General features: G+C 45.2%; 1 protein-coding gene across 2 annotated transcripts; it reads right to left on the bottom strand.

Annotated features, from left to right (window-relative positions):
* Window positions 1-414: 414 nt before the first annotated feature.
* Window positions 415-8,033, bottom strand: LOC140201629 (interferon-induced protein 44-like). Of its 2 annotated transcripts, XM_072266024.1 has the most exons (7): window positions 7,840-8,031; window positions 7,695-7,740; window positions 7,389-7,590; window positions 4,980-5,108; window positions 2,230-2,392; window positions 2,047-2,144; window positions 415-744 (listed from the first exon to the last, which is right to left on the bottom strand). In XM_072266024.1, exons 1-7 carry the CDS (start codon window positions 7,961-7,963, stop codon window positions 583-585), a joined length of 924 nt encoding a protein of 307 aa, XP_072122125.1. In that variant the 5' UTR covers window positions 7,964-8,031; the 3' UTR covers window positions 415-582. The 2 variants fall into 2 exon arrangements, with proteins under 2 accessions (XP_072122125.1, XP_072122126.1); XM_072266025.1 differs by lacking the exon at window positions 4,980-5,108 and having other exon boundaries at window positions 7,840-8,033.
* Between the last annotated feature and the right edge of the window lie 9,025 nt (window positions 8,034-17,058).

Raw genomic sequence — 17,058 nt, 5'->3', positions numbered from 1 at the left:
GAGCTGAAGCAGTGATTGGTAATAACTGTGAACATCTGTAACTGTGACTGGCTGTAAGTCCCCTGTTGTAACAGTAACTGGCTGTGACTGTGAGCGGCTGACAGTGAACAGCTGTAAACCGTGACCATCTGTAACTGTGACCGGTTCTAACTCTGGGGGGATATAACAGTGACCAGCTGTAACTGACTGGCTGTAACAAACGGGCTATACTCTGACCGCTGTAACTGTAACCATATGCACCAGTGGCCATCTGTAACTGTGACTGACTGTAACAAAGGTAGATGAAAACATGGTGTGCTTTTATTCTGCCAAGTGGGCTGAGCCAGTTTATCTGAGAAACCCTTTCAGCAGATACTCACTGATTCTCTCTTCAACTTTGCAAGGATAGAAACTACAGAAGAATGGAACTACTAATACAGCAAGTTAATAAAATATATTATGGAAGTATTGTACAAATATATAAACAAGCATAAAGAATGCTAAAACTACAGAGAATACAATAAAAACATCAATCCCACAGCAGTGTCTGTGCTCCTGAAACTGGAACGGAATCACGGCACTGGACAAGGTCAGCTGTGACCATTACACTGCTTTGAGAAATCGGTCAATGTTTCTGACCATATTATCCAGAACATACAGGGCCAGGATGCATTTTATCATCTCGATCTGTTCACCTCTCCACTGATTCGAAACCACAAACATGGAACGCCTCTCCATCCCAGTGCGTTTTGCCAACTGGTCAAACTGAGGGAAAGGAAGGAGAGAGAGGGTATTAATGGAATTATAAACTCCACAGGCTTCAGATTCACGGGCAATGGTAGCAGTAACGGAGACGGAGAGGGCTGTTCCATTGGGATGGGCTTCAGCTGAACTGTGTTGTGACCAGTGTCCTGGGGAATCACGTGAATACTGTGTAGACCAGGCTTCAGACGAGACAGGAAGGGGAGGGTTCCAAGGGCAGAATGCTTAATAAGTCCTTTTCTCCTTGGAGCGACGGAGGATGAGAGGTGACCTGATAGAGGTGTATAGATGATGAGAGGCATAGATCGTGTGGATAGTCAGAGGCTTTTTCCCAGGGTTGAACTGGCTAACACAAGGGGGCACAGTTTTAAGGTGCTTGGAAGTAGGTACCGAGGAGATGTCAGGGGTATGTTTTTTAAGCAGAGAGTGCTGAGTGTGTGGAATGGGCTGCCAGTGACGGTGGTGGAGGCGGATACAATAGGGACTTTTAAGAGACTCCTGGACAGGTACATGGAGATTAGAAAAATAGAGGGCTATGGGTAACCTTAGGTAATTTCTAAAGTAAGTACATGTTCAGCACAGCATTGGGGGCCGTAGGTGCTGTAGCTTTTCTATGTTTCTAACTGAAGAGGAGGGGAGAGAGCGGTGGCACAGAGGAGTGGCGGGGGGGCGGGGTTTGACAAAGTGTGGCAGGAAGGGGGCAGAAAATAAAGGCAGCACAAAGGAAAGCCTGAGTAATAGAGTTTAACACGTGGCTAAGGAGATGGTGCAGGAGGAGGAGGGCTTCAGATTATTGGATCATTGGGCTCTCTTCCATGGAAAGTGGGACCTGTACAGACAGGATGGTTTGCACCTGAACTGGGGAACGAATATCCGAGCAGGAAGGTTTGCTCGTGCTGCAAGGGGGGTGGGGGTGGTGTTTAAACTGGAACTACACAGGATGAGAACCAGAGTGCCTGAACAGATAGTGGAGTGGTTGTGGGGAAAGATGTTGCTGAGCCTACACACGAGGTCAGGAATCGAAAGGTTGATCATAGTGGGACTAATGTTCTAAGTTTGTATATTTCAATGCAGGGAATATTGTAGGAAAGGTGGATGAGTTTAGGGCATTCAAAGGATTCAAAGTATATTTATTATCAAAGTATGCATAAATTATAGAACCTTGAGATTTGTCTGCTTACTGGGAGCCACAAAGCAAATACCTCCTGTGTTTATCTCTCTACTGTCAGTGGGATCATGCTATTCACAGATTGGGTGCGATGTTTCCCACATCAATGTCAGTTCTCCGATTCTACAGGTTATTACCTTCTGCTGCAGTGGCTTGTATTCATAAATCCATGCATTGTGTTTCTCTGGTATCCCTAATAATTCAAACTTGGTCCCAATCACAACCCTGTGAACATCTGGAAAAGAGAGATGATCCAGATATCAATATGAAGCTGCAATGCTGAGGTGACAAAGTTACACAGAACAAAAGAAAGCACTTACATTTCTGTGCCGCGATCGTCTGAAACTCCTGAAATTCTTCCATTTGATTGTCGCTGATTGAGCCTATGGTGCTGATGTCAAATATGAATGCGACTCCATGAATTACATTTTCCGGAATAACGGGATAGTTGGAAACATCCGAGCCAGGATTGAAACTGTGTAACTGAGTGAGACAATGAAGAACTGGTTACAGAGGAAGCAGCAAGAGCACTGATGATCACAATCACTCAGCACTGAGGTGAACACTGACTGGAGGGACCAGTCCCATCAGACAAAGCCAAGAGATCAGAGTCACTGATCTACTGAGATCCAGATGGGCCCCAGTCTCACTCAGTGAGGTCTCTCTGTCCCTGTCAGTGTTGCTCGCCCCAGTTCACTGTTACTTTCCAGTTCCTTTCATCATGGCTCCACTATGTCTCCACAAGCTGTTTAGAATTTGCTCTGAGCTCTTCAATACTTAGTCCCTTGCTCTGTTTAATGTATCAACATTTTTGACCTTGATGTTGGGACATGATAACAAAGTTTTCAGATGATTCAGAAACTGTTTGGTCCTTCACACTGCTGGATGATACAGATGGTTGGTCAGTGTGTAAACTGGTGGCAAATTTAATCCTGAGGAGTGTGAGCTGTTCAGCCTCCATCAGTAATGTGGGAGAGACAATCATGTGTATTGTATCCAGGTTACTGGGTGATAGGAAGGTAAATGGTGAGTTCAGCAGCTTTTGTTCATATTTGTTTCCTGAGGCCAGTCAGCCAGTCTAGTCTATGCTAGCCCTTAGCCATTTCACACTTCTTTCATCTCCCCATCAACTCCCCACCATTCTGACAACCCACTGGAAATGACAGCAGCAGACTGACCCAATGACCTGCACGTCATTGGGATGTGGGAGCCGGAAACCAGGATCATCAGGGGGAAACCCACATCATCACAGGAAGAACGTGCAAACACCACACAGACAGCTCCAGAGGCTGGGATGGGATTGGAATCAGTGGATCTGTGAGACAGCACTACTAACTGCTCCATCACTGTGTCACACAGTAGTACAGATGACTCGCTCCAACTCTATCGGGTCCTGGTGAGGCTTGTGCACAGTTCAGGATTCCTTACCCAAGGAAGGATTGCAGCAATGGCTGACCAGGCTGATCCGGGGACGGTGGCTTTGACAAATGAAGAGAGACAAGAACAGGAACAGGAACGGAGTGTAGGGGAATGTAATGGGTGACAGATGGTACATATTGTTCATCATATAAACTGTTTTACATGATTCACTAACACCGTCATTGAGTTATTGAGTTCACTGTAAGAAACAGTGTCTGATATAATGACATCAGTATAAGGTGACTTGTTTTTCCTGAAATGGAAGTAAAGGACTGCAAATCTTGTTAAACACATAAAACGACTCTCAAATGTTTTATTCACGAAAGACTACAAGGGCAAACACACCCCAAACCACCACCCCCATTGTCCCTCCACTAACCCCAGCCTTCTCCTCCAATTCAGTAAGCAGAACTGATCTAGTCTGGACCTCAACACCCTTCTTCTGTTGGCCCATGGCCATTGACTCCTGAGTGTCTGTTCTCACATCAGTTTGGAAGTAAGACATGATCTCTTGGCCACACACAGAGTTCCAACATCAAACCCCACACAGTGGAGAGGTTGGCCCATAGTGGATTCCAGCAGAAGGCAACATGGGAGACAAGGAGGAGGACCAGCATTGGGGCAGGTGACCCTGTGACCTTCACTAGCAGTGGAGCGGATGCTGGGGTCATGTGTTGTTGGGATTGATCCATTTCCCCATCACTGCTCTGTCTCCTGACCTGTACCATGTGGAGGATGTCAGCACAACACTCAGTCCTCCCTCACTTGGAAAAGAGCTCTAAGTGTCCCAGCAATGTGTCGAGGTGGAGACAGTTGGCAGTGAGACACCAAGGAGAGTGGTGTGTAACCCCCTGATGAATCTCTGTCAATATCTGCTCGTGGGTAACTCCAGAACTAATGTCTGTCACTGTGTACCACTGTGTTACTCCAGGAATAATATCTGTCACTGTGACCCTGTGTGTTACTCCAGTACAAACATCTTTCATTGTATCCCCATGTGTAACTCCAGGACTAATCTCTGTCCTGTGTCCTTGTGTGTTACTCCAGGACTAATCTCTGTCAATGTGTCCCTGTGTATTACTCCAGGACTAATCTCTGTCACCGTGTCCCCATGTGTTACTCCAGGACTAATCTCTGTCACCGTGTCCCCGTGTGTTACTCCAGGACTAATCTCTGTCACTGTGTCCCTGCATATTGCAGCAGGATTAATCTCTTTCACTGTGTCCCAGCGTGTCACTCCAGGACTAGTCTCTGTCCCTGTAACCCAGTGTGTTATTCTGGGACTAATCTCTGCAACTGTGTTCTCGTGTGTTACTCCAGGACTAATCCCTGTCATTGTGCTCCTGTGTGTTACTCCAGGACTAATCTCTGCCACTGCATCCCTGTGTGTTACTCCGGGACTAATCTCTGTCACTATGTTCTCGAGTGTTACTCTTTGTTTGGTATTTCTGTGTAACTTCTTTTGAAGAGTGCCACCTCCCTCGGCCTAGGCTATAGTTTAATTCCAATCGGAACATGGGCCTAGTCTTCAGAACCATGGCTGTTTTGTCTGAAACTTTGCTTGGGGCCATTTCTCCCTTCTCTCTCTGAGGTTGTTCAGTGTTTAATGGCTTGTGGAAATCAGGAGTATGAAATAAAGGAGGAAACTCACGTTTGTTCCTTTGGGAACTCTCCCTTCCAGGATCATCTGTAACACTTTCTTTGTCTGATCACGGTTCTTCATAGCATTCCATCCAGCTGAATCCCAAAAGTTTAAACTCCCTGCTCTGTAGGACCTGAGCTGTAGATTTTTAAAAAGATGTACATTTGTATATGGTACCTTTCATGGAGAGGGAAGTTCTGTGTAATGTAGAACACAGGGCAGACGGTATTTACGCAACAAGATCTCATAAACAGTGGAATGGTGATCAGCTGAAGATCTGCTTTGTGTTGTTAACTGCTGGCTAAAATTATGTATCGGGACATGGGAGAACTCCCTGCTTTTCCCTCAGTGATGGGACAATCCAATCTGCGGGAGAACTCCTACCTCTTCCCTCAGTGACAGGACATCCCAGACTGTGGGAGATCTCCCTGATCTCCTCTCGGTCACATGATGTCTCATGATACAAGGAAACTCCGCTTCCCTTGCTGCCCTGGGACTGTTTACATTCCCCTGAGAGGGCAGGTGAATCCCTGGTGTACAGACCCAGAGACACTCTGACTGCAGAAATGTTATCCTGAATCTCTGGATTCCCCTTTCAAACTGCAACGTTCCAGTTCACCAAGAAAACCAAATTAATAAGGACAGTCTTGGGGTGAAAGAGCAAAAATGTGGAGAATACTCGGCATATCAGGCAGCATCCATGGAGAAAGGAACAGGGAATGTTCTCAGAAGAAGGGATTTGTGGTTAAGCCCACTTGCGAAAAGGTCATGCTGGATTAGTTGTTGCAAAATAAACTGGATTTGATTTGTGAGTTTAAGGTAAAGAAACCTTTGGAGGCAAGATTCATAATATGATTGAATTCACCTTGAGGTTTTGGCGGGAAAATACAAGAAAATGATGTATCGATATTACAATTGAATAAAGGGAATTACAGAGGCATGAGAGAGGAGCTGGCCAAAGTTGATTGGAAGGAGACACCAGCAGGGATGACAGCAGAACAGCAATGGATGGAGTTTCTGGGAGCAATTCAAAAGGTGCAGAATAGATTCATCCCAAAGTGGAAGAAACATTGTAAAGTTGAGGGGTGGTGGGGATGTAATGAGGTAACCATGACTAACAAGGAAAGTCAAAAGCAGAAAATCCAAAGAGAGAGCATATAATGTACCAAAAACTAGTGGGAAATTAGATTGGGAATATTTCAAGAACCAACAGAAGGCAACTGAAAAAGCCATAAGGAGAGAAAAGATGAAATTTGAAGATAAGCTATCCAAGAATATAAAAATTATACCAACAGATTTTCAGATATATAGAGCCAAAGAGAGGTAAGAGTGGATATCAGACTGCTGGAAAATAATGCAGGAGATTTAGTAATGGGGGACACAGAAATGGCTGATGAACTGTATCAGTATTTTACACCAGTCTTCACTGTGGAAGACACCAGCAGTATGCCAGAGAGTCAGGGACTAGGAGTGAGTGTAGCTGCTGTTAGTAAGGATAAGGTGATGGGAAGTGGAAAGGTTTGAATGTAGATAAGTCACTGAAACCTGATGAACTGCAGCCCAGGCTCTGAAAGGAGTTCCTGAAGAGATTGTGGAGGCATCAGTAGTCATCTTTGAGAAAAGCACTAGATTCCAGATTGGTTCTGAGGGTCTGAAAAATTGCAAATGTCACTTCATACACCCATTCTCCCAATCTGTCGCAGTTCTTCTGCAGATTCCCTGCTTCCTCAAAACTAACTACCTTCCACCTATTTTTGTATCATCCACAAAACTGGCCACAAAGCCATCAGTTCCATCCTCCAAATCTTTTGCATATAATGTGAATAAAAACAGTCCCAATATCGGTCTCTATGATTACCACTAGTCACCAGCAGACAGCCAGGAAAAGCTCCATCTATTCCTACTCTGCCTCCTGCCACTCAGCCAAACTTCTATCCATGCCAGTAACTTTACTGTAGTACCATTGGCTCTTAACTTCTTCAACAGTTTCATGTGTGGCTCCTTGTCAAAGGCTTTCTGAAAATCCAAGTGAACAACATCCACTCTCTGCTTTGTCTATCCTGCCTGCTATTTCCACAAAGAATTCCAACAGATTTTTCAGGTAAAAACCATGCTGACTTTGGCCTGTTTTAGCATTTTCCCAACCACTGACATCGGGATAATTGGCTTGTAATTTATTTTTCCTCCCTCCTTTCTAAATTCCCCAGCTAATTGATATGAGGGACTTGGATTTAAATACACCTTCCCCAGCCTCGGGAACTCCCGAGGTGCTTTCCAGCAAATAGATTGGAGTGAGGTGACCTCTCACAACCTCTGATGTGGACATCAGGGAGACACATAAAGGGCGGTAAATTCACAGTGAATAGAACAACATACACCGCCTGTGCGTTTATATTAAATCGACAGCAGTGTGTGTACCTCTGGTGTGACAGACCCAGGATTGTCTCCTATCGGGACACAGGTTATGGTCGTTCCTTGTGGATCCAGAGCCGAGAGGAAGGTGTTGATGGTCGATGATTTCCCAGACGCCACCATGCCGACCAACAGGATGTTTATACAGTGTCCACAGCCCACAGGGGGGTTGTACTTACGCAAGTAGTTCCTCAGAGTGTCCAGATTCCTGACAAAGACCGGGGAGACAGAGCATCAGCTGTCTGGGCAAAACGGGTTAATGAAATCATCACATTAACCTCAGGATGACACACCCTGATTATGCGAACCTACCGCTCGTCCATGGTTGGGAAGTGAAAGCAGCAGTTCTTTGAAAAATCTGAAATGCAATGTGAAAGTATTAATTTCTTTGTTTTTATCTCGGGGGGGGGCGGGTGGAAGTGGTGGTCTCAGTAACGGATGGAAGATATAAACTCACCGCTTCCCATGTTTGTCGTTGTGTAAACCCAGTGATCAGCGCCGGAGTGTTGACCGCGCTTCTGCCTGCGGGATCCAAGTCTATTTCCTGCTTGCACTTTCACTTTCGCTCGCGACTGGTCCATGAGCGAACTTGGACAGGATGAACATCGTGAGGCAGGAACCAGTAACGAATTTCACAGTGACAGTACATCCATTCTGATTTTACTTTTCGTCTGGATTCAGCGACTCCGCTCAGGGTGTACACGTTCACTCACAAAAATGCCCTTCCTGTTTATAATACTATCACCCGCGAAAAGGGAAAATGACGGGACTTTCCACCGGGAAAACTCTGTCGCATTATTCCATGAGACCATAAGATATAGGAGCAGAAGTAGGCCATTTGGCCCATCGAGTCTGCTCCGCTGGGCAGATCCAATTCTAACGGTCATCCCTGCTCCCTTGCTTTCATTCTATACCCTTTAATGCCCTGGCTAATCAAGAACCTATCTATCTCTGCCTTAAATACACCCAATGACTTGGCCTCTGCTGCCACTCGTGACAACAAATTCCACAGATTTACCACCCTCTGACAAAAGTCATTTCTCCTCATCTCAGTTCTCAACTAACGTCCTTTAGTCGTGCCCTCTTGTCCGAGAATCCCCTACCATGGGAAATAACTTTGCCATATCTGATCTGTTCAGGCCTTTTAACATTTGGAATGATTCTATGAGATCACCCCTCATTCTCCTGAACTCCGGGGAATACAGCCCAAGAGCTGCCAGACGTTCCTCATATGGTAACCCTTTCATTCCTGGTTCTGACTCAAGCTGGAGGTCAACGTTTAGGGTATCTTGTACAAGGACTCCCAAATCCCTTTGCTCCCCTGCATTTGAATTCTCTCCCCATCTAAGTAATTGACTGCCCATTAATTCCTTCCGCTTTCCAACATTGTATTTCATTTGCCACTTCTTTCCCCATTCCCCTAAACAATCTAAGTCTCTCTGCAAGTTCTCTGTTTCCTCAACACTACCTGCTCCTCCACCTATCTTTGTAATGTCGGTATATTTAGCCACAAATTCATTAGTACTGTAGTCCAAATCATTCACAAACTTAGTGAAAAAACAGCGGTCCTAACACTGACCCCTATGGAACTCCACCGGTAACCAGCAGACAACCAGAATGGGATCCTTCTATTCCCATAGAAACCATAGAAAAGCTACAACACAGAAACAGGCCTTTTGGCTCTTCTTGGCTGTGCTGATCCATTTTCTGCCTAGTCCCACTGACCTGCACACGGACAATATTCCTCCATACACCTCCCATCCATGTATCTGTCCAATTTATTCTTAAATGTTAAAAAAGAACCCGCATTTACCACCTCATCTGGCAGCTCATTCCATACTCCCACCACTCTCCGTGTGAAGAAGCCCCCCCAATGTTCCCTTTAAACTTCCCCCCCTCACCCTTAACCCATATCCTCTGTTTTTTTTCTCCCCTTGCCTCAGTGGAAAAATCCTGCTTGCATTCACTCTATCTATACCCATCATAATTTTATATACCTCTATCAAATCTCCCCTCATTCTTCTACGCTCCAGGGAATAAAGTCCTAACCTATTTAACCTTTCTCTGTAACTGAGTTTCTCAAGTCCCGGCAACATGCTTGTAAACCTTCTCTGCACTCTTTCAACCTTATTTATATCCTTCCTGTAATTTGGTGACCAAAACTGAACACAATACTCCAGATTCGGCCTCACCAATGCCTTATACAACCTCATCATAACATTCCAGCTCTTATACTAATACTTTGATTAATAAAGGCCAATGTACCAAAAGCTCTCTTTACGACCCTATCTACCCATGATGCCACTTTTAGAGAATTTTGTATCTGTATTCCCAGATCCCTCTGTTCTACTGCACTCCTCAGTGCCTTACCATTAACCCTGTATGTTCTACCTTGGTTTGTCTTTCCAATGTGCAATACTTCACACTTGTCTGTATTAAACTCCATCTGCCATTTTTCAGCCCATTTTTCCAGCTGGTCCAAGTCCCTCTGCAGGCTCTGAAAACCTTCCTCACTGTCTACTACACCTCCAATCTTTGTATCATCAGCAAATTTGCTGATTCAATTTACCACATTATCATTCAGATCATTGATATAGATGACAAATAACAATGGACCCAGCACTGATCCCTGTGGCACACCACTCGGAGAAGCAATTCTCTACTTCCACTCTTTGGCTTCTTCCATTGAGCCAATGTCTAATCCAATTTACCACCTCTCCATGTATACCTAGTGACTGAATTTTCCTAACTAACCTCCCATGCGGGACCTTGTCAAAGGCCTTACTGAAGTCCATGTAGACAGTATCCACTGCCTTCCCTTCATCCACTTTCCTGGTAATCTCCTCGAAAAACTCCAATAGATTGGTCAAACATGACCTACCACACACAAAGCCATGTTGACTCTCTCTAATAAGTCCCTGTCTATCCAAATGCTTGTAGATTCTGTCTCTTAGTACTCCCTCCAATAACTTACCTATTACCGACGTTAAACTTACCGGCCTATAATTTCCCAGATTACTTTTCGATCCTTTTTGAAACAACAGAACAACATGAGCCACTCTCCAATCCTCCGGCACCTCACCTGTAGACAGCGACATTTTAAATATTTCTGCCAGGGCCCCTGCAATTTCAACACTAGTCTCCTTCAAGGTCCGAGGGAACACTCTGTCAGGTCCCGGGGATTTATTCACTTTAATTTCCCTCAAGACAGCAAGCACCTCCTTCTTTTTAATCTGTACAGTTTCCATGATCTCACTACTTGTTTCCCTTAATTCCATAGATTTCATGCCAGTTTCCTTAGTAAATACAGATGCAAAAAACCTATTTAAGATCTCCCCCATTTCCTTTGGTTCGCACATATCCGACCACTCTGATCTTCAAGAGGACCGATTTTATCCCTCACAATCCTTTTGCTCTTAATATACTTGTAAAAGCTCTTTGGATTATCCTTCACTTTGACTGCCAAGGCAACCTCATGTCTTCTTTTAGCCCTCCTGATTTCTTTCTTAAGTACTTTCTTGCACTTCTTATACTCCTCAAGCACCTTATTTACTCCCTATACATGTCATACAACTCCCTCTTCTTCTTTATCAGAGTTGCAATATCCCTTTAGAACCAAGGTTCCTTATTCTTATTCACTTTGCCTTTAATCCTGACAGGAACGTACAAACTCTGCTCTCTCAAAATTTCTCCTTTGAAAGCTTCCCTCTCACCGATCACATCTTTGCCAGAGATGTCCCAATCCATGCTTTTTAGATCCTTTCTCATTTCTTCAAATTTGGCCTTCTTCCAGTTCAGAACCTCAACCCTAGGACCAGATCTATCCTTATCCATGATCAAGTTGAAACTAATGGTGTTATGATTACTGGAACCAAAGTGCTCCCCTACACAGACCTCCGTCACTTGTCCTAACTCGTTTCCTAACAAGAGATCCAATATTGCATCCCCTCTAGTTGGTCCCTCTGTATATTGATTTAGAAAACTTTCCTGAACACATTTTACAAACTCTAAACCATCTAGACCTTTAACAGTATGGGAGTCCCAATCAATATATGGAAAATTAAAATCCCCTACCACCACAACTTTATGTTTCCTGCAGTTGCCTGCGATCTCTCTGCAGATTTGCTCTTCCAATTCTTGTTGACTTTTGGATGGTCTGTAATACAATCCCACTAATGTGGCCATACCTTTCCTGTTTCTCAGCTCCACCCATAAGGACTCAGTAGACAAGCCCTCTAATCTGTCCTGCCTGAGCACTGCTGTAATATTTTCCCTAACAAGCAATGCTACTCCCCCATCTTTCATTCCTCTGCCTGGATCACATCTGAAACATCGTAACCCTGGAATATTAAGCTGTCAGTCCTGCCCCTCCTGTAGCCAAGTTTCACTAATTGCTATAACGTCATAATTCCATGTGTCAATCCACGCCCTTAACTCATCCGCCTTCCCCGCAATACTCCTAGCATTGAAATATATACACCTCAGAAGATTTTTACCACCACTCACAACCTTTCTATTAGCGGATTTGCTTGAACTTTTAACGTCATTTATTTTCACCCCAGCCACACTGTCAGCTCTGGCACTCTGGTTCCCATCCCCCTGCAAATCTAGTTTAAAGCCTCCCCAGTAGCACTAACAAACCTCCCTGAAAGGATATTGGTCCCCCTATAGTTCAAATGTAAACCGTTTCTCTTGTACAGGTCCCACCTGCCCCAGAAGAGGTCCCAATGATCCTGAAATCCGAAACCCTGCCCCCTACACCAGTTCCTCAGCCACTTGTTCATCGTCCAGAGCATCCTATTCTTACCCTCACTGGCACGTAGCACAGGTAGCAATCCTGAGATTCCCACCCTTGAGGTCCTGCTTTTCAACTTCCTACCAAGCTCTCTATACTCACTCTCCAGGACCTCCTCACTCTTCGTTGCTATGTCATTGGTACCGATGTGCACCACAACATCTGGCTGATCATCCTCCCACTTCAGAATGTCATGCAAGCGATCAGAGACATCCTTGACCCTGGCACCCTCCCACTCTCTGTTTTGTGCTGACCAGCCAATGCTCCACCCATGCTAGTAACTTCCCTGTACTTCCATGGGCTCTTATCTTGCTAAGCAGCCTCATGTGCGGCAACTTGTCAAAGGCCTTCTGAAAATCCAAGTACACCACATGCACTACATCTCCATTGTCTACCCTGCTTGTAATTTCCTCAAACAATTGCAGTAGGTTTGTCAGGCAGGATTTTCCTTTCAGGAACATATGCTGGCTTTGGCCTATCCTGTCATGTGCCTCCAGGTACTCCATAATCTCATCCCTAACAATCGATTCCAACAACTTCCCAACCACTGATGTCAGGCTAACAGGTCTATCATTTCCTTTCTGCTGCCTCCCATCCTTCTTAAATAGCCAAGTAACATTTGCAATTTTCCAGTCATCCAGTACAATGCCAGAATCTATTGATTCTTGAAAGATCACCGTTAATGCCTCCGCAATCTCTCCAACTACTTCCTTCAGAACCCGGGAGTGCATTCCATCAGGTCCAGGAGATTTATTCACCCTCAGATCATTAAGCTTCCTGAGCACCTTCTCAGTCATAATTTTCACTGCATAAACTTCACTTCCCTGACACTCTTGTCACTTACCCTGTGATGGGTTAAAGAACCAGCAGAAACAGAAAACACTTTGGAGTCTGGTTTTGCTATTCACTAATACTATTTATTGGTAACTACACAATACAGTAATATAAATGGGATATATCAAACAGGTTAGCAATGATTATATATATATATATGTGGAAATATAAAAACCAAGCTTCTTCAAGTCTACGGGTAAATGGATACAGCCTTACGATGATGAGTAAAGTTCAGTTCAGTTCATGGTATTGAGTTGAATAGTGATGGAGAGAGAGAGAGAGGTGTTTGGTTCCTCAGGTGAGCTGATGCCGTTGATCTTCCTGTTGTCCGCCAAAACATCCAAGTTAGCCAAACTTGACCAACTTAAGATCACGTTCTTCAAGTGATAGTCTACCAACCCAGGCGAGGGTTGGACACACTTGTAGACTCCACAAGGTCGCTCTTTCATGCACTAATAATCACAGATCAATCCCTCACAATCGATCCTCAGTCCCACACTCGTGGGCACCTAAACAGGATAGTGGTAACTTCACCACACCCTTGTGCGTCTGTGTGTCCCGTGTCCTGTGAAGCAAGCAATTACGCTGATTTAAATACTGTTGTGCTGAACATCAGCTCTCCATCAAGTAGCTCCTCTCTTCTCTCTCTTTAAGAACTTAGAAGCTGCCAGTGTCCTTGCATAAGTGTAAACATGCTGCAGAGAAACCATAACACCATCTCCAAGCAGTCTTCGCCCATCTCTCTCTCTTAATAACAAGGTGTCTGTGTTGGACACCCCTCTCTCCTCCCCCCCCTCTCTCTCTCTCTCTCTCTCTCTCTCTTAAAAGCGCAGTTCATAAGGATAATTTGGATTTCAGTGCTTTAAAAGGGATAGAGAGGGCAGAAAAAGGGGAGGAGGGATGACATTACTGGTTGAGGATACTATTACAGCTACAGAAAGGGTGGGTAATATAGCAGAATCCTCTTTTGAGTCAGTATGGGTGGAAGTCAGGAACAGGAAGGGAGCAGTTACTCTATTGGGAGTATTCTTTAGGCCCCCAGAGATACAGAGGAGCAGACTGGGAGGCAGATTTTGGAAAGGTACAAAGATAACAGGGTTGTTATCATGGGTGACTTTAACTTCCCTAATATTGATTGGCACCTGATTAGTTCCAAGGGTTTAGATGGGGCAGAGTTTGTTAACTGTGTCCAGGATGGATTCCTCTCCATAGTATGTTGACAGGCCAACTAGGGGGAATGCCATACTAGATCTAGTATTGGGTAACGAACTGGGTCAGGTCACAGATCTCTCAGTGAGTGAGCATCTGGGGGATAGTGACCACTGCTCCCTGGCCTTCAGCATTACCATGGAAAAAGACAGAATTAGAGAGGACAGGAAAATTTTTAATTGGGGAAGGGCAAATTATGAGGCTATAAGGCTAGAACTTGCGGGTGTGAATTGGGGTGATGTTTTTGCAGGGAAAAGTACTATGGACATGTGGTCGATGTTTAAAGATCTCTTCCAGGATGTTAGGGATAAATTTGTCCAGGAGAGGAAGAAAAAGAATGGTAGGATGAAGGATCCTTGGGTGACAGGTGAGGTGGAAAATCTCGTCAGGTGGAAGAAGGCAGCATACATGGGGTTTAGGAAGCAAAGATCAGATGGGTCTATTGAGGAATATAGGGAATCAAGAAAGGAGCTTAAGAAGGGGCTGAGAAGAGCAAGAAGGGAGCATGAGAAGGCCTTGGCGAGTAGGGTAAGGGAAAACCCCAAGGCATTCTTCAATTATGTGAAGAACAAAAGGATGACAGGAGTGAAGGTAGGACCGATTAGAGATAAAGGTGGGAAGATGTGCCTGGAGGCTGTGGAAGTGAGCGAGGTCCTCAATGAATACATCTCTTTGGTATTCACCAATGAGAGGGAACTTGATGATGGTGAGGACAATATCAGTAAGATTGATGTTCTGGAGCATGTTGATATTAAGGCACAGGAGGTGTTGGAGTTATTAAAATACATTAGGATGGATAAGTCCCCGGGGCCTGACAGAATAATCCCCTGGCTGCTCCACGAGGTGAGGGAAGAGATTGCTGAGCCTCTGGCTAGGGTCTTTATGTCCTCATTGTCTACGAGAATGGCACTGGAGTATTGGAGGGAGGTGAATGCTGTCCCCTTATTTAAAAAAGGTAGTAGGGATAGTTCGGGTAATTATAGACTAGTGAGTCTTAAGTCTGTGGTGGGAAAGCTGTTGGAAAAGATTCTTAGAGATAGGATCTATGGGCATTTAGAGAATCATGGTCTGATCAGGGACAGTCAGCATGGCTTTGTGAAGGGCAGATCGTGTCTAACAAGCCTGATAGAGTTCTTTGAGGAGGTGACCTGGCATGTAGATGAGGGTAGTGCAGTGGATGTGATCTATATGGATTTTAGTAAGGCATTTGACAAGGTTCCACATGGTAGGCTTATTCAGAAAGTCAGAAGGCATGGGATCCAGGGAAGTTTGGCCAGGTGGATTCAGAATTGGCTTGCCTGCAGAAGGCAGAGGGTCGTGGTGGAGGCAGTACATTCATATTGAAGGATTGTGACTAGTGGTGTCCCACAGGATCTGTTCTAGGACCTCTACTTTTCGTGTTTTTTATTAATGACCTGGATGTGGGGGTAGAAGGGTGGGTTGGCAAGTTTGCAGACGACACAAAGGTTAGTGGTGTTGTAGATAGTGTTGAGGATTGTCAAAGATTGCAGAGAGACATTGATAGGATGCAGAAGTGGGCTGAGAAGTGGCAGATGGAGTTCAACCAGGAGAAGTGTGAGGTGGTACACTTTGGAAGGACAAACTCCAAGGTAGAGTACAAATTAAATGGCAGGATACTTGGTAGTGTGGAGGAGCAGAGGGATGTGGGGGTACATGTTCACAGATCCCTGAAAGTTTCCTCACAGGTGGATCGGGTAGTTAAGAAAGCTTATGGAGTGTTAGCTTTCGTAAGTCGAGGGATAGAGTTTAAGAGTTGTGATGTAATGATGCAGCTTTATTAAACTCTGGTTCATCCGCACTTGGAGTACTGTGTCCAGTTCTGGTCACCTCACTATAGGAAGGATGTGGAAGCATTGGAAAGGGGACAGAGGAGATTTACCAGGATGCTGCCTGGTTTAGAGAGTATGCATTATGATCAGAGATTTAGGGAGCTCGGGCTTTACTCTTTGGAGAGAAGGAGGATGAGTGGAGACATGATAGAGGTGTACAAGATAATAAGAGGAATAGATAGAGTGGATAGCCAGCGCTTCTTCCCCAGGGCACCACTGCTCAATACAAGAGGACATGGCTTTAAGGTAAGGGGTGGGAAGTTTAAGGGGGATATTAGAGGAAGTTTTTTTCCTCAGAGAGTGGTTTGTGCTTAGAATACACTGCCTGACTCTGTGGTGGAGGCAGATACACTAGTGAAGTTTAAGAGACTACTAGACGAGCATATGGAGGAATTTAAGGTGGGGGGTTATATGGGAGGCAGGGTTTGAGGGTCAGCACAACAATGTGGGCCAACGGGACTGTACTGTACTGTACTATTCTATGTTCTATGTTCTATGACACCGACAGCCTGGATACATTGATCTCCCTAGCCACCAGTCTGGACAACCGTCTTCGAGAAAGCCATAGGTAACTCCACAGCACTCGTTTCCACCACCCGCAAGAACAAGTCCCTCTCCCCCTCCTGCTCCTAGAGTATCTCCCAGCCCAGCTGCTTTCCACCGCCGCGGAGAGGTACTCATGCAGCTGGGTCGGAACTGCCTCTCTCCCGCTGAGCGACTCCAGAGATTGAGAGCGGGTGAGTGTCTACATTGCAGCCAGTCCTGCCACTTCCGCGCTACATGTCACCTTCAGCCAAAGAAGGAAGGCTCAGCAGTAGAAAGGTGGACCCTGGTGAGTCAGACAACATTCCCTTCTGTTCCCAGAACCTGGATGCAGATCCCGGCAACTTTATGTTACAACAAGCAATCCCTGCCTCTGACAGCTCTAGTGGACTCTGGTGCTGAGGGCAATCTTCTGGATGAAGACATAGTTTCCCGGGCCGGAATT

Source organism: Mobula birostris, chromosome 8, assembly GCF_030028105.1.
Source record: "Mobula birostris isolate sMobBir1 chromosome 8, sMobBir1.hap1, whole genome shotgun sequence".
Taxonomy (NCBI): Eukaryota; Metazoa; Chordata; class Chondrichthyes; order Myliobatiformes; family Myliobatidae; genus Mobula; species Mobula birostris.
Note: the sequence above shows the minus strand (reverse complement) of the source record. Positions and strands in the feature narration are given on the sequence as shown.